Source organism: Berghia stephanieae, chromosome 4 (genome assembly GCF_034508935.2).
Source record: "Berghia stephanieae isolate SIO BIC M18660-M18661 chromosome 4, UCSD_Bste_1.3, whole genome shotgun sequence".
Lineage (NCBI taxonomy): Eukaryota > Metazoa > Mollusca > Gastropoda > Nudibranchia > Aeolidiidae > Berghia > Berghia stephanieae.
The window spans coordinates 72,721,096-72,743,068 of NC_088363.1; the positions used below are offsets into that span (position 1 = coordinate 72,721,096).

General features: G+C 35.5%; 1 protein-coding gene across 1 annotated transcript in view; it reads left to right on the top strand.

The window, feature by feature from the left end:
• The first annotated feature begins 1,652 nt into the window (after positions 1 to 1,652).
• LOC144971182 (uncharacterized) overlaps positions 1,653 to 21,973 on the top strand; it is a 56,396-nt gene continuing 36,075 nt past the window's right edge. The window contains exons 1-5 of the mRNA XM_078911669.1: positions 1,653 to 1,730; positions 15,693 to 15,776; positions 17,477 to 17,683; positions 19,850 to 20,325; positions 21,371 to 21,554. Of these exons, the coding sequence (XP_078767795.1) occupies positions 15,719 to 15,776; positions 17,477 to 17,683; positions 19,850 to 20,325; positions 21,371 to 21,554 (925 nt within the window). The 5' untranslated portion in view covers positions 1,653 to 1,730; positions 15,693 to 15,718. The remainder of the gene's footprint in view (positions 1,731 to 15,692; positions 15,777 to 17,476; positions 17,684 to 19,849; positions 20,326 to 21,370; positions 21,555 to 21,973) is intronic.

Sequence of the window (21,973 nt, forward strand, 5' to 3'; positions counted from 1 at the left end):
TTTATTTAAAAATATCTGCTTACACCTACCCCTACCCCCCCCCCCCCCCCCCACCCCTTCCCCAAACACACAAGCCTAGTATAGTTATTATCAACAAGATATGAAGTGAGTAGAAAAGTGCCAGAAGACAATAGAGAATAAAAATATTTTTCGCGGCGGTGGTGGGGTTTGAACCTACGACCTTATTGGTACGACAACTCCGCCTGGCAGGTGAGAGCGTGGCTCTACCGTGTGAGCTATCCACGAACACAAAAATATTCGTTTCAAACCCAAAGTCATTTCTAGATCCCTCTCTCACCCACTTCTTGAGATCGCCGATTCGTTCACCACCATCGCGAAGTAATTTTGACCAGCAGTTAAGCTTAATAGCCAATATTCTCATCACAAACATATAACATAGAAACGATTGAGACATTGAGTATGCTCCGGTGTATGGGGTGAATTTTTAATTCAGAAAAGTGAGTGGAGCAGGCACTTATGTTGGTAACAACAAGATATGAAGTGAGTAGAAAAGTGCCAGAAGACAATAGAGAATAAAAATTTTTTTCGCGGCGGTGGTGGGGTTTGAACCTGCGACCTTATTGGTACGACAACTCCGCCTGGCAGGTGAGAGCGTGGCTCTACCGTGTGGGCTATCCACGAACACAAAAATATTCGTTTCAAACCCAAAGTCATTTCTAGATCCCTCTCTCACCCACTTCTTGAGATCGCCGATTCGTTCACCACCATCGCGAAGTAATTTTGACCAGCAGTTAAGCTTAATAGCCAATATTCTCATCACAAACATATAACATAGAAACGATTGAGACATTGAGTATGCTCCGGTGTATGGGGTGAATTTTTAATTCAGAAAAGTGAGTGGAGCAGGCACTTATGTTGGTAACAACAAGATATGAAGTGAGTAGAAAAGTGCCAGAAGACAATAGAGAATAAAAAAATTTTTCGCGGCGGTGGTGGGGTTTGAACCTGCGACCTTATTGGTACGACAACTCCGCCTGGCAGGTGAGAGCGTGGCTCTACCGTGGGAGCTATCCACGAACACAAAAATATTCGTTTCAAACCCAAAGTCATTTCTAGATCCCTCTCTCACCCACTTCTTGAGATCGCCGATTCGTTCACCACCATCGCGAAGTAATTTTGACCAGCAGTTAAGCTTAATAGCCAATATTCTCATCACAAACATATAACAAAAACAAAATATAACAAAAAATTTTTTATTCTCTATTGTCTTCTGGCACTTTTCTACTCACTTCATATCTTGTTGTTACCAACATAAGTGCCTGCTCCACTCACTTTTCTGAATTAAAAATTCACCCCATACACCGGAGCATACTCAATGTCTCAATCGTTTCTATGTTATATGTTTGTGATGAGAATATTGGCTATTAAGCTTAACTGCTGGTCAAAATTACTTCGCGATGGTGGCCTGCTCCACTCACTTTTCTGTATAGTTATTATCGTAGTTTTGGGTGAATCGATTTCCTTGTCCGTGTCATGACCAGCTTATCAAAGTCATCTTGCTTATTTAATCATTCACTGGAGTCCCGTAGTGATAAAACTTTTTACAATTACGCCGTAGAAGAGTTGATAAACCAATATCAAGTGTGCTGTTAAAGCACCTATCTACATGTGACTTCCTTGACTCACGGCCACCAAGTACTTGACGGACTCAAGTAGGACGTGTTTTTGCTGTGTGTATGACACTCAATGGATTTTTATATTACCACAAGGTATGTATTTATTACAAATTAGATTTTATAGAGCATTACAATGACAATACAACCATAAGGGCATTAGGGGCAGCGTGGCTCAGCGGTACGGTCTCTGCTTCGTACCCGAAAGGTAACGAGTTCGATCACCGGCAGCTGCGCTGTGTGGCCTTGAGCAAGTCACCTAGCCCTAGTTCACTTTGCGGCGCTGCACTGCGGCTGACGCCTGGGTTATTCCAGTCTTCCCTTGGAATAGATCCTAAAGACATATTTCCCCTTGGGGATGAATAAAGGGAATTTTTATTTTATTTTATTTTTTGGTTTTATTTATAACAGGACGTTCTGTTTGGTCAATAGCCAACCTCTTGATCGGAGACAGTGCGACCTTAAGCTTTGGGGTCTCTTCTTCCTTACTCGGAACAAAAAAAAAAAAAACAAAAAAAAAACACATATTTAAAATTCTGGCCAGAAAACTCGTCCTTTGCGTATCGATCGATTAAAATGACCCTCAGTGATATTCCAAATTTGAGAGCTTTTGACAAGATGAGGGCTATTTAGTCGATCGATATTTGAAAGACAAGTTTACTGCTCCAAACTTTTCATATGTTTTTTTTTTCAGAGTACGGCAATGTTACTGCTATGACATACGCTTGTTGCTTGTTGGTCCTGATTCGAGTCGCACTGAGAGTGGCGCAAAGTTGAGTCCTATGAAAAAGGTCTTAACTCTTATTTTATTACCATACTCAATAACCAGTAATATCGCTGTCCCAGTCTAAGGAAAAATTGAGCATAACATAAGTTGTGTATCATCTTTGATGTAAAAGTAAATCCCTTTATTCATCCCTATTGGAAATATTGGAATAAATCAGGCTTCAACCGCAGCGTAGCGCAGCAAAATGAGCAACGGCGAGGTGACTCGCTTAAGGCAACTACTGCTCATGAGGACAAACGATGACAAAGCGCTATTTTTCATTTTTGCCTGATAACTTTCACTTCAAATATTGGTCGATAAAAATGGTCTCCGATATAAAAAGTTGTGAATGTGACCCACCTCCTCAATCTGGCATTAGTGTCGGAATGAAGGGGATTTATTTGAAGAGGATGACCCAGGTGACAAGTAGTGAATTTATAGATAGCTAAAATAATAAGAAATGCGATATTCCAGTTGTTTTTTCCCTGTAACTATATTCAGTTCAATCATTAAAGAATATAGATTTAACCAAAATTTCTTTTCTTTCTTTTTTTATTTTATTTTTTAAATAAGGGATTCTCTGTTAAGCGGCTATGTGGTCTAGTGGTATAGCACACGCCCTTCGACCGGAAGGTCCAAGGTTCGAGTCCCGCTCTTAGCGGCGCATAGTTGAGTCCTTAGAAAAGGCTCAAAACTAACATGCTCTCACCATGCTGAGGTGTAAAATGAGTACCTGGTTGTGAACAGCGTGATCTCTGTTCTAAAAAAATTGTAACATCGCTAAACAGTCATCATGTCTCGTTCTTCGTGTGTTGGACAGGGACCCCTTGTAAAGCGCTTTGATTGCGTGTGGTGGATATTGTGCTATGTAAATGTCAAGGTTTGAAGCGTTCAATCCACCCCGACAATACATGTCTTGATGCGATGGTGCACAAACCATTCCATGCAAGACTAAGCAAAAGAAAAATGCAAGAAGTTATAAACGCCATCCATAATATGATCAACAATCATCCTTTAAACTATGGAAATGCTCAGTAAAAAAGTGCACGATTATTCCGTCCGATGTTTCCCTGAGTAAAAAAAATAAAAAGAATCTAGTTTTCTTTGAATTATTTTTGATCTTGTATAGACATAAAACGTTTTAACCCATTTGCCCTGGTTTTTGTTTTGTTGATGATCTAAAACGTGCCCAAGTGGGGACGGCCATGACTGAGAGCGACAGATGGTAATGAAGTGGGAAGTATATGTTGTGTGTATGTGTGTGTGTGTGTGCGCGCGCGCGCGCGTGAGTGTTTGTGTGAGTGAGTATATGCCTGTTTATTATAGAAATAAACATTCTACACCAGATAGCTTTGCTTTTCGATTGAATAAGGTCCCTACGTGTTCTTAAGCGCCCTTTCAATGCATCCTTGACGTAATATAATTGGTCACATGACACTCCGAAAGCATCATGCAAAACAAACGTGGATGACACAAATTGTACATATGCATAACTTTTTAAAACACGATTTAGATGTTTTCTATACCGGTCGGTTGAGGGGGGGGGGGGGGGGGGGGGTGGATAAATCAACGTGAACCTTGGTCATCATCATCATCCATCATGGCTTGTGCTCTTGAGCACGTTGCCGGTCAATTGTCTCCACGAATCACGATCCTCTGCGGAGCGCATGACATCAGTGTTGTTTTTTATGTCACATTTGGCCATTCTTAGGTTATTTAAATAAGTCATTCTTTGTCATTATCTAGTTCTCTTTCCTTCGATCATCCCAGATGCTACCAACTTTTCTATTCCGTCTCTTCTCCACACTTGTCCCAGAAAGCGTAACTGCCTCTTTCTGATGTTATCGATCAGTATTCTTCCATTTCTCACCTTCTCCAACACTTCCTCGTTCGTACACCTGTCTGTCCATGATACCCTCAACATTCTTCTATACACCCACATCTCAAATTCCTCTAACCTCCTCGTACTTTCTTGGTGCAACATATTATTACCTATTGTGTTCCAATCACAATCTGCTTCATTGCGTGCATCCGAGGCGGATCGGGTGGCCATTCAGGTTTTGAATAATATTCATCTCAGTCTACGTGTCAATGTGTTTACACACGTGATGGCAATGTTATGACATAGTAATGCGTAGAATTGCAATGGAAAACCAAAACCATGTACTTTTAGCTCGCTTGAGTCAATTTTTTTTAATGGGGTCCCAATATATTGTTTGTTGGTAGAGCACGCAAAGGGATCGATCCCGGGTAAAGTCTAAATTTTTTCCGACCCCTTTTTCCAATCTTAGACCTGGCGGAAAATATTTTGACATACTTAAAGGGTAGCAATCAATTATATAATAATAATAATAATAATAATAATAATAATAATAATAATAATAATAATAATAATAATAATAATAATAATAATAATAATAATAATAATAATAATAATAATAATAATAATAATAGACTCTTATAGAATGCACGGTATCCTCAACCATGAGGCTTTTGGCGCTTTACATCAACACAAAACAATATCAAAGAAAATACAGGACGTCAAAAAAGAAATGTTTTAAAGGATTTCTTGAACACAGACAATGATTTGGACTCCACGATGATTTGTGGAATGGTGTTCCATACACAAGGACCAAAATAAATGAGAAAAGGACCTTGTTCCCTCCTTTGTACGAATGCGTGGGATAGAGGAACGCTCCTTAGGAGCTCTGTAAGGTAGGAAGGGTGAGCTAGAAGTTGTTTTAGGACCAGCTTTTCAATATTTTTTTTATAAGAAAGGAAGGTTAGTGACAGGACGATATGTTTTGTTTTTTTAAAGTTTTTCTTAGTCAAGATTTATTTTTTCAATAAGGGTTTAACATACGCAATTTTGTAGATATCAGGCACGACACCCAGTTTAAGTGATTTATTTATGACGAAAGTGATGGATGGTATTGATTCGTTTATGGTGACATTTTGGGCACAATTCCAACTCCAGCTTACATTAAAAAGACGTGAGAAGAAAGAAAGAAGAAAAACATAATGTTTTTTGGCATATGCATAAAGACTGGAAAGACGATGGCGTCCCTTAACTGGGAAACTTGATAAATGTCGTACGTACTACAATGTTTTGCTCTCCTCTCTCTCTCTCTCTCTCTCTCTCTCTCTCTCTCTCTCTCTCTCTCTCTCTCTCTCTCTCTCTCTCTCTCTCTCTCTCTCTCTCTCTCTCTCTCTCTCTCTCTCTCTCTCTCTCTCTCTCTCTCTCAGAATCACAGAAGAAGGACCCGAAACGAGAATCAAGTCAAAAAGAAATCATAATGAATAATCAGTAAAGAGCGAATTTCGAGGGCTTTTTGGACGAGTTGCGAATAATAGTGATAGATAGGCTACGTAGAGTCACCTTTCTGGGCATGGGCTTCAAAGGTTATGTTGACAATTAGCCACTCCCACGCCTCGTTCTGAAAAAAGTCCGCGAAATTAAAGGGGAGGCAAGAGAAAATCAGCTGATCGTTAAAATAGTAACAGAAAAGTGGAGGTGCTCGGCAATGAATGCAAGAAAGACATTTAAAACGCCGTAAAAATGTTTAAAAATCACTTAATGTTATACGAGTAATTACCATCCATAACAACCTGTCAAATTCACATATGTAAGATGCCAAGCCAAAATTAATAATAAAATAATAAAGAACACGATTGACCGTTGACTACACATGCATACGAGTACCAGAAATATTTTGTAAACAATGTAACACAATATAATGTGTAAGTATCAAAGCAAATGCAACCACAAATAACATCAAAGAACAATGTGGGACTACTGTTTTAATTTCATAAAACCAAACGCATATTTTCTGCCCCCGATATTGAACGTGTAGTTAGTATGTATCGTACAAACAACATTCGTTTAGACAGGTAGTCGGGATTCTAGCGCCAGTTTTATTTGGGCAACCGTGATTGGGATTTCACTCAATGCACTTATTATTATTATTATTATTATTATTATTATTATTATTATTATTATTATTATTATTATTATTATTATTATATTATTATTATTATTATTATTATTATTATTATATTATTATTATTATTATTATATTAAATTTATTTATTATTATTATATATAATAATATTAATAATAATAATAATAATAATAATAATAATAATAATAATAATAATAATAATAATAATAATAATAATAATAATAATAATAAGCAGTTGAAAGCAGTCTTTGGTGTATAAGTGCATATGTACATTATTTCTTATAATAAATGCTTCAAAACAAAACAAAACAAAACTAAAAAAAAATAAAAATAAAGAATAAATGAATAAAAATATCTATTTGGGCATTTACTTACATTAATAGTCTTGAAAATCACAATCACAATCCATGAAAATTAAATATCCCATAATCCGAAGAAGACATGAATTTAATCCAAAATCCAACACAGGAATGTATTTTAATAGGAGACAGATATCCTATTAAAACTATAGCATTACTTGCAAACAACAATACCCCACTCTGCGTTTAACGGGCTTGTGGCCGTCACATTGTAAATTGTGACCGCATTAGGGTAATCGGTGTCCTAAAGACTGACATACTGACATACAATCAATGAGAACTATAAAGAATCCATTCTAGAATTCAACTACAAACTGAAAAGCATGATAAATATCACTCTATCAAATAATTTTCTTTGCACAGGTTCACTCACACTCTCCTTTATTGCAAAACATTGATAAGTGAGAAAAAGTTTGTATTTCAATTATAAACTTAATCACATAATCTAAATGATGGAGAATAAAAACAGCTAATTATAAAAAATTTCACAGATCAAGTTATCTATTTGAACTCCGCATATTTAGCTTAATTACTCAATGACCATAAATTTTTTAAAACTGCATTGTTTCATTTAAACAAGACCATGACGCTTATGCCTGGACCGGGTATTCACAACTTCTGCATTTGCATTCCACTTTCGAATCAAATTAATCTCTATCTTATCCGTTTATTTGCAAAGTTTCTGCACTTTATAAATAAGACCATAACGCTTATGTCTGGACTGGGTATTCGCAAATTTTCCTATTGTGTTCCACTTTTCGAATCGAAATAACATCTAGTCTATCCGTTTATTTGCAAAGTTTCTGCACTTTATAAATAAGACCATAACGCTTATGTCTGGACCGGGCATTCGCAAATTCTGCTTATGTGTTCCACTTTTCGAATCGAATTAATCTCTATTTTATCCGTTTATTTGCAAAGTTTCTGCATTTTATAAATAAGACCACGACACTTATGTGTTAGATTGTTCGCAAATTCTGCCTTTGTGTTCCACTGTTCGATTAGAATTAATCTCTATTTTATCCGTTTATTTGAAAAGATTCTGCACTTTATAAATAAGACCATAACGCTTATGTCTGGACTGGGTATTCGCCAATTTTCCTATTGTGTTCCACTTTTCGAATCGAAATAACATCTAGTCTATCCGTTTATTTGCAAAGTTTCTGCACTTTATAAATAAGACCATAACGCTTATGTCTGGACCGGGCATTCGCAAATTCTGCTTATGTGTTCCACTTTTCGAATCGAATTAATCTCTATTTTATCCGTTTATTTGCAAAGATTCTGCACTTTATAAATAAGACCATAACGCTTATGTCTGGACTGGGTATTCGCAAATTTTCCTATTGTGTTCCACTTTTCGAATCGAAATAACATCTAGTCTATCCGTTTATTTGCAAAGTTTCTGCATTTTATAAATAAGACCACGACACTTATGTGTTAGATTGTTCGCAAATTCTGCCTTTGTGTTCCACTGTTCGATTAGAATTAATCTCTATTTTATCCGTTTATTTGAAAAGATTCGGCACTTTATAAATAAGACCATAACGCTTATGTCTGGACTGGGTATTCGCAAATTTTCCTATTGTGTTCCACTTTTCGAATTGAAATAACATCTAGTCTATCCGTTTATTTGCAAAGTTTCTGCACTTTATAAATAAGACCATAACGCTTATGTCTGGACTGGGCATTCGCAAATTCTGCTTATGTGTTCCACTTTTCGAATCGAATTAATCTCTATTTTATCTGTTTATTTGCAAAGTTTCTGCATTTTATAAATAAGACCACGACACTTATGTGTTAGATTGTTCGCAAATTCTGCCTTTGTGTTCCACTGTTAGATTAGAATTAATCTCTATTTTATCCGTTTATTTGAAAAGATTCTGCACTTTATAAATAAGACCATAACGCTTATGTCTGGACGGGGTATTCGCCAATTTTCCTATTGTGTTCCACTTTTCGAATCGAAATAACATCTAGTCTATCCGTTTATTTGCAAAGTTTCTGCACTTTATAAATAAGACCATAACGCTTATGTCTGGACCGGGCATTCGCAAATTCTGCTTATGTGTTCCACTTTTCGAATCGAATTAATCTCTATTTTATCCGTTTATTTGCAAAGATTCTGCACTTTATAAATAAGACCATAACGCTTATGTCTGGACTGGGTATTCGCAAATTTTCCTATTGTGTTCCACTTTTCGAATCGAAATAACATCTAGTCTATCCGTTTATTTGCAAAGTTTCTGCATTTTATAAATAAGACCACGACACTTATGTGTTAGATTGTTCGCAAATTCTGCCTTTGTGTTCCACTGTTCGATTAGAATTAATCTCTATTTTATCCGTTTATTTGAAAAGATTCTGCATTTTATAAATAATAATAATTGTTCAAAATTTTACCTCACACCCGATATTACAAGTACAAGTGAGCCAGGTGATGAAGATTGTCAAACAGTGTGACAGATGAAATAGGAAGAGAGAGAGAGAGAGAGAGAGAGAGAGAGAGAGAGAGAGAGAGAGAGAGAGAGAGAGAGGAGAGAGAGAGAGAGAGAGAGAGGATGAGAGAGAGATTCGTTTTTTGTTCAAAATTTCTCTCTCTCTCTCTCTCTCTCTCTCATATTGCACAAGGTTGTACTATTTTACTATTTATCAAGAACAGCCAAGGTGGCAACCCAGTCTCTGTATAAACTAAGCAAGATGGCAACAGGGACCTCGCTCCTTATCCAATGCCGAAGCTTTAATTTGAGTCAAACGGTTTGGTTAAAAAAAAAAAACCCAAAATAAGTTCGTGTGTGATGGAAGTTGAAGTCGGCTTATTATAAAATCGTTTATGGTCTGTTTGGATTACCCTTTTTAAATAGAAAAGGTGAATATAACATAAACTTGAAGAATAGGCAAGCTAAATGAAAATTAAATTGACTGATTAAATGAGTACGCGAGGCTGAGTTGCGAACCACTACTGGGTTCCGACATTCCGATCCCAGTGTCATTCATGTTCACCGTACCGTGTTACTGTCTACACACTACACTGCATTGTTAGTGACTGGTCATGTCTTTTTTGTTTGTATGTTTTACGCAAGCTTAATAAAAATTAAATTGACTGATTAAATGAATACGTGAGGCAGAGTTGCGAACGACTCATGGGTTCCGACATTCCGACCCCAATGTCAGTGTCAGTCATGTTCACCGTACTGTGTTACTGTCTACACACTACACGGCATTGTTAGTGACTGGTCATGCCTTTTTTGTTTGTATGTTTCTTTTAATATGGGTCAATTTACAAAGAATAATAATAGAAATGTTCAAAACAAAAACTAGATTCACTATTACGTGCCTGTAATGAAGTGCTTTCCACAAACCGTGAGCGAGAATGATGGTGGAGGTAATGGCAACCATGTGGGTTTGTTATTGCTTCCTGCCTCCGTCAACCCACGCATCCAGTTGCGTAACCCACGCTGAATCTGACCAATAAATTTGACCTGTAACCTTTGACATCGGAATTCCCAATCCAATCAAAACTCGAAGGAGGAAGTGCTTCTTGAAACTTGAAACATGAAAGCGACATCTAATATTATTGTCACTTGTTGAATGTGACAATGATAAACAAACCATGGAATCTGGGTAGTGAATGAGTCACAGACAATGCCATCCAACAGAGTGTCGGGCTTGATTCACACAATTTGAACAAATTGGTGAGGATTTATCATTGTTGTCACTACTAGCTATTACTATTACCATTACATATTCAATGAATGAGCACCATTAGGCTCGTATCAATCATTCAACATCATCATCAACATACGAAAATCAAAATGACGAAGACCACCAAATGAATTCTAGATTTGGCTAGATGTCACCAAGAAGACAATCCAATATATTGTTTTAGAGAGTTTTCAAAATGTTTTTTATTTGTCTTTCAGAGAAAAGATTAGGAGACTAAAACTAAGAGTAAGAAGAGCGGTTTTATATTAGATAGTATTAGTGACCGTGATTATTTTTCCTTAACTCTCAGGACTCAACTCAAAGTACTCAAAGGGGAGGGGAAGCATTAACAACTTGTTCACTTACAACAATGTTTGTCACTCATCAGATTGTCGCTTAAAATGATAAAGTGAGAGTAACTCCTCTTATTTAAGTAATGAATGATCGCCCGATCTTCACCAGATTTTCACTAAGCTTAGATAAAATGATGGAAGTGAGAGCGAATGTCACAAACTGTTAGTTTGAGAAGGAAAGAAAAGGATGGATGATTGAAACATTTTGTGCGACTGAGAAGTGGGATTTTGAACATTTCAACTTCTCCTTCAAGTCTGAAACTTGACAAGATCGTGTTTTGTTTTGTTTTTGTTATCCCAATCCAATCCATGAAAATTTCCCCGTCCCCACCTCTCCGACTTGATCATTTGTTCACATCTTGAAATCTATCAGCTTACTTTAATGAGAATAGTTCAGTCCCCGTTTATTGTATTATATACAGTTAGTTAAGTATATAGTTCCAGGAATCTCTCTCTCTCTCTCTCTCTCTCTCTCTCTCTCTCTCTCTCTTTCTCTCTCTCTCTCTCTCTCTCTCTCTCTCTCTCGACGTTGCTCGACTCATATCTCAGTGCTCCTGCAAATAATATAAGTTACCATCAATAAACTATCTCTACTACTATAGCCACCACCACATCATCATTACTACTACTACTACTACCACAGCAACCTCCACATTGTTATCAAAACTTATAGCAACCACCACCACCTTTACACCATCAACCTCCTCTTCGTCATCATCGCTACCACCGACACTACAACCACATCACATCATCATCATTACTACCACTACCACAACTACCACATCGTTATCAAAACTACAGCAACCACCACCACCATTATATCATCATCATTATCCTTATAGTCATCATCACTACCACTACATTAACATCACTACTACAATCACAACCACCACATCAACATCACCATCACTACACAACAACAGACACATTGTGGTCGTCAATGAAATGCAAAATAATAATAATAGTAATAATTTTAAAAAATAATAAGAAGAAGAAAATAATAATAATAATAAATAAATTTTTAAAATAATAATGATAGTAATAATAACAATTTAGTTTATTTATATTTTGTGCCCAATCCTCTATAAAGCTATAGGCTCGAAGGCTACTACTGCAAATAACTGAAATGAATGATAACTGCTAGTTGCAGTACTACTGCGAATAGAGGTAGCCTTCAATAAAATGATCAATTGAGAGCGAATCCTCTATTATGGTGGTGATCACACATTAACCCACATCACTTGAGTTCCTGTTCCACATATTTAACCTCCTTTTCAATGAAGCGGAATGATCTCTCTTTAAGTTATATCCTTAAATACTCACTTTTCAAAATGGATTTTGCCTAATTAAATTCAATTGCTCACTCTGGGAACATGTTTACCAATTGTAAACAAAAATTCATCCATGATTCTCACTTGATGTAAAAGAATGGTTCATGGGACGCGTAGGACAGCTTTGATTTGCATATAAAAACACCACCCCACTTCACTCTCAGCTGATGCCTAACACTTTATATAGATCTAAATGGCGGGTCCATATCTCAATTCCTGCACCCGTCCTCTCTCCAGGATTCTGACCCCACCTCCTCCCAACAAATGCCCTCTCTCAATGAATCAACTAAATTAAATTGTCAGATTCTACAATATAGAATATATATATATTATATCTGTCCCAGTAAAGTTTATCAACGATGGAACCGAGATGGTCAGCATTACTCTTTAATGTTACCCAACCATCCCCTCCCTTTACTCACATAATGAGGGCAATGCAAAGAGTTGGACTCACCTCATTAAAGTCAGTCAATAATTAGTCCTGTTTTGTTATGGTCAGCATTACTCTTTAATGTTACCCAACCATCCACTCCTTTTACTCACATAATGAGGGCAATGCAAAGAGTTGGACTCACCTCATTAAAGTCAGTCAATAATTAGTCCTGTTTTGTTATGGTCAGCATTACTCTTTAATGTTACCCAACCATCCACTCCTTTTACTCACATAATGAGGGCAATGCAAAGAGTTGGGCTCACCTCATTAAAGTCAGTCAATAATTAGTCCTGTTTTGTTATGGTCAACATTACTCTTTAATGTTACCCAACCATCCACTCCTTTTACTCACATAATGAGGGCAATGCAAAGAGTTGGACTCAACTCATTAAAGTCAGTCAATAATTAGTCCTGTTTTGTTACTGCTGATGAGTAGGTATGAAGAGTGAAAAAGTGAAAATGATCACAACACTATGGCCGAAATCAATGTGACAGTAGAGGGCGTTTACAAACTCCTTTAGATCTAAAGAAAGCATGTGGCCCTGACATAATACCATCCCGTCTCTTAAAGATATTGAGTTACGAATTTGCACTTGTCCTCACACACTTGTTCAAACTCTCTCTTGAAACTGGAGACAAACCAATTGTTTGGAAGCATGCTCTTCTCCAACCCATCTACAAGAAAGGTGATAGAAGCAGAGCTCCAAACTACCATCCCATTTCATTAACAAGCATCTGCTGCAGACTGTTAGAGCATATAGTGAGATTCTCAATAACTGAATATCTCAAAACTAACAGTATTTTTTATGATGAACAGCACAGGTTTAAAAAGCACTGCTCATGTCAAACACAACATATATCATTAACACATGATCTGTCAGCTGCTGTTGACAAAGGAGGTCAAGTTGATCTCGTGCTACTGGACTTTGCCAAGGCCTTCAACAAGGTTCCTCACCACCGGCTAATCCAGAAATTTTATGCTTTTGGAATCAGGAACAAAACCTTACAATGGATTGCAGCATTTCTGGACAATCACACCCAATAAATTCTTGTCCATGGCGAGACTTCCACTATTGGGATGGTGCCATTAGGTGTACCTCAGGGTTCTTTCCTTGGGCCCGCCCTATTTTTAGTGTACATAAATGATCTTCTACAAGGTATAAGGTCAAAGGTGCATCTCTTCGCTGACGACACAGCATTATATAATCAGATAAGAACAACAGACGACTGCAAAACACTAAATGATGATTTAGCTAAACTACAAGAATGGAAAACAATAAATCAAATAGAATTCAACGTATCAAAGTGCAATGTTCTAACCATCACAAATAAGAAAGCACCGATTACATCTGAATACCAACTTCATATGTCAAAACCTGGAACATGAAAAGACAGCAAAATGCCTTGGCATTGAGTTTGATAAAAACCTTAAATGGAATGACCACACATGTCACCTGGCTTCAAAGGCAAATCAAACAAGCGCTTACATCATCTGAAATTTAAAAAGATGTCCAATTTCAACTCAGACTCTTGCTTTTAAAACTATTGTCAGATCAATTTTGGAGTGTGGGACCCATGCACTGAGAATCACATAGACACTTTAGAAAACATCCAAAGAAAAACAGTAAGACGCATGACAAACATATTCGATCCTTTCTCAAGTGCATCTGAAATAGCACATCAGATTGGCCTCGAACCTCTGGAAAAGAGAAGAAAAATGGATAAAATTAAATTGTTCCACACAATCTAGTACAAAAAGTAAAGCCTTAAACTTCCAAACAACATCAAAGATATTGACACGCAGCACGAGTAACCATCCTATCAAAAACAGACGGCCACCTGTATTAGTTTTTCCCTTCCAATGGAAGGAATGTGGAATAGCCTCCCAACTTATGTGGCTGAAAATGGTTGCCAACATGCCTTCACGCAGTTGCTAGAGTTCTCATCATGACTTTTTAATCTATATGTATTTTTTATTAGTATTATGTTCAGTGTTTTAACAAGTTTACAATGTAATACCCTACAAACTGAGGAGTGATCCTCGACAATATTGGAGGTTTCCACACGAAGAAGAAGAATAAGAATAAGTCATCATCATATCGTGTCGCGCCAGTGGTGGATCCATTGGATGGCTTCAGGGGTGCAGCCTCTCAGGTCCATATCACTGATATGTGGTCCAAGTTCGCACTCGTGAAGGATGTGGTCCATGTTTTGAGCTGTGTGTCCACATTGACATTGGCAGTCTGAAGAAAGTCCCCATTTTTGTAAGGTTGTTTTGGTCTTCCCCACTTTAGACCTTGCCCAGTTCAGTGTCAACCAATCTTTCCTGGGGAGATTTACTCCGCTTGGCAGTTCTTCTTTGGGTTCCTGAATGGCATCATTTGGGCAGCAGTCCCATTCTGTCCATGAATGCACTCTGTATATGGCTGCATGGTCTGGGTGGATGCCTTCAGTTGTCAGGAAGCTTTTCCTAGATTTCAGTCTCCTTGGCACGATGTTATGCTCATAAAGAGGATGTCTGGTGTCACTTTCTTGTTTGTATTTCTGGACTTTGGTCTGTGCCTCTCTGCGGATGTGTGGTGGTGCTATCCCCGCTAGTCTATAGATGGCTGGTATAAGAATAAGTGATGCTTGTTAATGAAAATAAATTGGAGGCTTATTTTGATCTTGTTGAAATATATACTTAATCCTCATCGAGCCATGGGGTGCATAAGACATGTACCAAGGACTTCCATTTCTGTCTGTTAGCTTTATGGACAACAATGTTATTCCAAGTTAGACCAGCCTCCTTAAGCTCTTTGTCCCTGTATCATCTTCAGTTCTTAGGGTGGAGGAAGACTTCTGAAGCTGAGTTGATGAAATGAATTTGGAGGTGTAGCCAGATGCTACTACTACTATCTTTATGTTTCTATGGGTCTGCCTCTTCGTCTTTTGCCATCAGTTAAAAGATGTAACGAAGCCTAAAAATATAATAAGCAGTCTGAATTAAATTTAATTTTGCGCCTATTTTCTTTATTTTTTCAAATGCAATGCAATTTATATAGAGTGAAAATAGTAGCTATTAACTGTTGAGTTTTAATTAAAATCAGGAAGTGGACTGTTTTAGATTTTTAAACTTAGTTTTAATAACTTACTGATAAATCTTGTAGGTTACGATGCCCATGGGATAACGAAAATGGATTCATCACCTGAAGAAATCTTTTATGATTCCAATTCACATATGGATGATAGAGGTAATCAATCAACTCTTATGAATATTTTTTCTAAGATATTTTGTATTAAGCTTTATATCAGCATATTTGACTTTTCTTTGTGAGTGTGAGTGTGTGTGTGTGTGTGTGCGTGTTTGTGTGTTATGATACAAGTCTATACTTTGAAGGCAATTAAAGAATTTCAGTGGTGATCGCCTGTGTTTTTATGTATATATATATTATATATATATATATATATATATATATATATATATATAACAAATTGGTATTTACTGGGGGGGAGGGGTGGAGGCTCGCTTGATTTCAAATCATCTCTTATTTATTCTCAGAAACAATGGTTTAAAAGTGTGGGTTTGTACTTATCATTTTTACTTTTTTTTTCTTGGAAGTAGCTAATTATTCTAAATACCCTCAACTTAACCCATATTTCCACTGTTTATTTTTGCATGTATTCGGTGAAATGATTTATATCAAGGTCCAGAGGTAATCACACTTAAGGAGACACTTAGGGTTGAGTGGATGTAAAATGTAATGTCGTGAAGCAAGATTGTTTGTGTGATCCTACATGGGAGTGAATTTCATCTTTGTTATTTCGTAGAGAATATGAATCTGCATTATATCTATTCTTAATGGACGTAACGTAACTTTAATATCTAAAGAATGGACTGTTTTATCTAAAAGTGAGGTGTGTTTTGTGAAGGGTTAATGTCAAAAAATTAGAATGCTATTTTTCCTTTTAGTATATATGGTTATTTATGTAGTTGTAGTCGTAAAAATGTTTTAGATGATATCTCAAGTTCCTAATTAATGCTGATAGGAGTATGTATCTGTAAAGTGTGTTTTCTGAAGGCTTTTTTTTTTTTTTTTGAAAATTGGAATGCTATTTTTCCTTTTAGTATGGTTATTAATGTAGTTGTCGTCATGACAAAACTATAGGAAAATGTGTCTAAGGTTTTTTAAAATTTACATATCAGAGGAAACATGATGGTTGACTAATGCATTTGAAATCTTGAATTTAAAAAATTGGGTAATTTAGATGGTCCAGTTGAAGAGAGTAAATGTCGTTTCTCACAGTGCACTAAACATAAATTCTATAATTCTGATAATTTTTACTTTAAACTTAATTCTCTTTCTATCTAGTTCATCCTGACAAAATACTAAATAAAAATTAAGTCAAATGGACTGGAAACTTCAAGTTAGGTAAGGAAGACAGATAATGTTGACGTTGCGGGTTTCCCGATTGTTGTCGCTTTAACACTGCCATCCTCTCGTTTCTCATTCGTATTTTGTGTTTGATTCATCATGTTTGTTGACAAAGGGGGAATCTGAAATGTCCACACCATCTGTATCGTTAATTAAATTGAATCTTCCATTCCATTTGTCTATTATTATTTATTTCTAGAGCTTTAAGCAGCAACATTTGGAGTGTAATATAATACCATTGAGCTACAAATTTGACGTTTTTAATGAGTTTTGATAAAGTGATCCTTGCCTGTGAAAGCTGTGACCAGAAAAACTACCCAAACAAAAATTATTGTAATGATATTTTGATAGACATATCTCTATTGCAAATTTCCTCAGGAGAGCTCAAGGCGCATTTTGACAGTTTCAAAACAAATAAAATGCATCAGATGGAATATATTAGTTGTGCTTTGATTTATGATGCTGTTTCAGCTTTTTATAGTTGCGTCAAAATGCCATATGTGTTATCGATTTTTCAGCCACATCCCAGCCTGGGATGGACAAGAAACATGTCTATTTTGAGTTGGAGAAACAAGGCCTTGCCACCGATGACAACGAAATTAGCAAGGAAGACAAATACAAGACTGCAAGAGCTGACCTGACTGGTTTTAAGAGTGATACTCTTCAGAAATCAAACATCAGTGTTGCCAGCAGGACAAAGATGTTTGAACAAGGAGCATCAAAAAGTAAGTTTCACATCTTTATTTTGTTGTTGTTGTTACAAGAAAGATATGTGAGAGTAGTATTGCATCCGACTTTTAAAAAAAAAATTGTTTATGGCGTAGGGTAAAGATTGTTCAGTAATGCACACATTTATTCAATACATGTAATTATGGTGTTGCTTGATTATTTGTTTTTTTTTTTTATTTTGTTCGTTTCAATTAAGAAACATTAGTGGTCTTTAATTGTTTATTTTGTCTCAGTCAAAGCAGCTATTCTATCTCTAATGCCTTACATCCTCAATTCAGATGACATCCAACTGTGTACTCATTAAAAGAAATTATTAATAATATGATATCATCTAACTTTTAACTTTTTGATGGCCTTTGGCCTGCCTAATTGGAATTGGAAAAATTCGTAATTTTCAAGGGTTTAACATACTAGACCCTAAAATTACTTTTAAAAATTACCAATTTGTCCTTAATATGTTAAAATAATGCTTTTAACACCTTTATATACTAGCTCAGGCAAAAAAACATTGTTTTCAAGAAGCAAATTGAATTAAAGATATTTATATAATTGTCAATTTCCGTCTGTGTACCATGTTTTGTAAGATGGTCAAAACAGCAATGGTATTAAAATTGGGTTGTATCATAACTATTAAGTTAAAGAAACTTTTTTTTTCTATTTAAAAAATTGATTTGCAAGAAAACATTTAAAGTTGACAGGTTTCAGTGTTTCTAATTTCAACATTTGTTATGTGATGATGATGATGATATGATGATGATGATTGTTATTATTATTATTATTATTATTATTATTATTATTATTATTATTATTATTATTATTATTATTATTATTATTATTATTATTATTATTATTATTATTAATTATTATTATTATTATTATTATTATTATTATTATATTATTATTATTATAATTATTATTATTATTATTATTATTATTATTATTATTATTATTATTATTATTATTATTATTATTTTTACTATTATTATTTTATTATGTCGTCATAAACACCATCATCTTTAATTACATCATATCCATCATCATCGTCACCATCATTTCAGCTCAACTGCACTTCTATCCTCAATCAATACCACTACTATCATCAAATCTACCACCACCGCACCTTCATCACCAATACTACCACCAACACATCATCGTCATCACTTATAATATCATCACCTCCATCGAATCATGACTACTACCACCAAAATTATTATCAGGACAACTACTACCATCACAACCATATCATATCTTGAGCTTTAAATCTAGAAAAATAAATTTCTTCCACCACTTTAGTATCATCACTACTATCACCAACAATACATTAACCTCAGTATGATTACTACCACTACTATATTAATTTTATTCCTATGCCATCATCACTAATAACAGCAATGCATCATAATCTTTGCCCTCGCAACCACATCATCACACCATCACCACCACTATCATCAGCAGTGTAGCTGAGCTGTTTGGTCTTGAGCAAGTCACCTCGCCCTAGCTCAGTTTGCAGCACTGAAGCTGGGTTCTTCCAGTCTTCCCTTGGAATAGACCCTAAAGACAAATTTCCCCTATGGGATGAATAAAGGGAATCTTGTTATTATTATTATTATTATTATTATTATTATTATTATTATTATTGTTATTATTATCATTATCATCATCGCCATCATCATTATCATTGCCATTACATTCATCATCTTCATAAACAACATTTGTTTGCTTTTATTTGTTTGCATTGGATGTCATCATTCTTTTTATTTTATGGTAGACACAGGTCAGATTGTTGACGAGCAATGCCATTATGAAATGTTACATCCTTATTATCTAAAAATAGGCCAAGCCTAATTGGTGTTAAATGTCATGCATAGTTTATTGTCAAATCCCCCTGTCAAGCCACTCAAGTCAGCATTGTCATTCTAAAATTCTTTTGACGCCCAGTCTCGTGGAGGTTACACAGCTATATTTGAATATTGTGTACTTTTTCTTTTCTAGTGGATGTTTTAGAATATTCTCACCATTTTCTTAACTTGTAACAAAAATTTAACATAGGATAATTTGAATAGTCTTTGAGATGGTAAGTCGAGTAATCTGTCATGTAGAATGTTTTCCTTTCCCTTTTCTTTTCTAGATTTTTTGTTTTTATCACTTTTTCCTGATTTCAGATACATCATCAGACCATCTATCAAAAAATGTACAAAATACTGGATCTGGAGTAAATGCTAACGTTAGAGTAGGACATTTACCAGAGAGTTTTTATGACAAATTGGTGGACAAAAATGAAAAGGAAGATGAGGTTTATGAAGAATATTCATATGCAAGGCCAGTATCACGCTTTGAGGGGGTAGACCAAACACAAACACCCCAAAAGTCACCCTCAACAGTTAAATCACCCTCATCAACATCTAAATCCCAACTTGTTGGAAACCTTCAAGAAACGAGTGACGAGAACATCTATAGCTTTGCCACCTGCCCACCCTATACAATCTCACCACAGACTTCTCCAAAGAGGAAAGAACAGACTGACAGTAAGAGCACATTCTATCTTTCTACCCCTGTACCAGTAATGACTCCAACATCTCCAGGGGAAAGTATAATACCTTCAACCAACAAGGGCTGTGTTCAAGGAGCTGGTGCTGCGGTAAGTTTTATGAATTCTTTGCTTCTTGTTCATTTAAATACACGATGGGTCCCAATAGCGAAGTTGGTACAGCACTCATTTTGCATGCAAAGGGATGTTAGATCTAGCAAAAAGTACTTTGCAATAGATTATCCTAAGGATAGGCAATTGCAATTGCTATTGTCCATTTCACGCCAGAGACCACGATAAACTCTGGGTCCGATGCAACCATTCAAAACCAGAAGTTTCAGTCTCAGACAAAGAAAAGAGGTAAGGTGTGTAGAGTCATCGTGTTAAACTAGACTCAAGTATTTGGTTTGAATGTATGAAATTCCTATTTTTTCTCCTCTCCTTTTTTTTTTACTTTGCTCTCTTTCTCTTACTCCCAGCTCTATAGCAAATTTCCCTGATTTTATATTTTACCATATAACTATGCATTCTTCCTCTTGTTGTTTTTGTTACTGTTGTCATAGTTGTTGTTATTGTCGTCGTCACGATTAATGGTGTCATCATGATGATATACCTTTTAGATAGGTTACACGAACCTATTTTAGTGTGAGTCTGTGAGTGTGTGTTTGTGCATGTGCGTGTGTGTGTGTGTGTGTGTGTGTGTGTGTGTGTGTATGTGTGGTTTTGCACTTTTTGTTTCATGTATGTCTGTTTGCATATATTATGTATATGCTGTCACTAAAATGAGAAATTGCCTTCATGGACAATAAAGATATTATTATTATTATTATTATTATTATTATTATTATTATTATTATTATTATTATTATTATTATTATTATTAATTATTATTATTATTAATTATTATTATTGTTGTTATTATTATTATTATTATTATTATTATTATTATTATTATTATAAAACAAATTCCTTTATTCATATCCATGGGAGAATTTATCTTTATTGACAAAATGAATTAAATGCTATGTAACAGAATTCGGTTTTGTTTTCCTTCTCATAGTATTTATATAGATAAGTTGGGAAAGAAAAAAAAATGCATTTTATAAACATGTGCTCACAAGTACTCAATTCTGAATAAATGTGATATCTTTTCCAGGTTCCAGTAGATTTTATTCACCCTGTTAAAGAACATGGAGAAAGTGACAGCTCGGAGTATACCAAACTTTTCTTTAAAAGCACAGCACCAGGCTCAATGGAGAGACCATTAACAAACAGCATGAGACAGCGACTGAAAGAAAAGGGATATTCTGGATTTGGCAGTTTCCAATCATCTGATACGAGTAAGTTCGTTATAAATTAGAATTAACAGTAAATGGAGTCAATATTCATGAGAAACTTTCACATGAGGCAAACTTATTCTTGGGATGAACTCAGTGTAGAATTTCAATTTAAGTAAAATCGCGCCTTTAATCAATTCTAAATGGATTTGTTTGTGAAAAAGAAATGTCTGCATTATTTGTAAATATAAATTTACAAATAATGCAGATATTTTGTTTGTGTGTATTGTTAATATCTTGCATATGGCAACCATACGTTGCACTTCCTTGGTCACTGAACTCTGCTAGTTGTTAATTTATATAATGCAGTACCCAGTGTGTCTAGTATCAGTGTAAACTAACTTCATCAAAACCTACATCGCCTTTTTTTTTCTATATATTGATATAATTATGGTGTCCAAAATTATGTTTTTCTCTTCCAT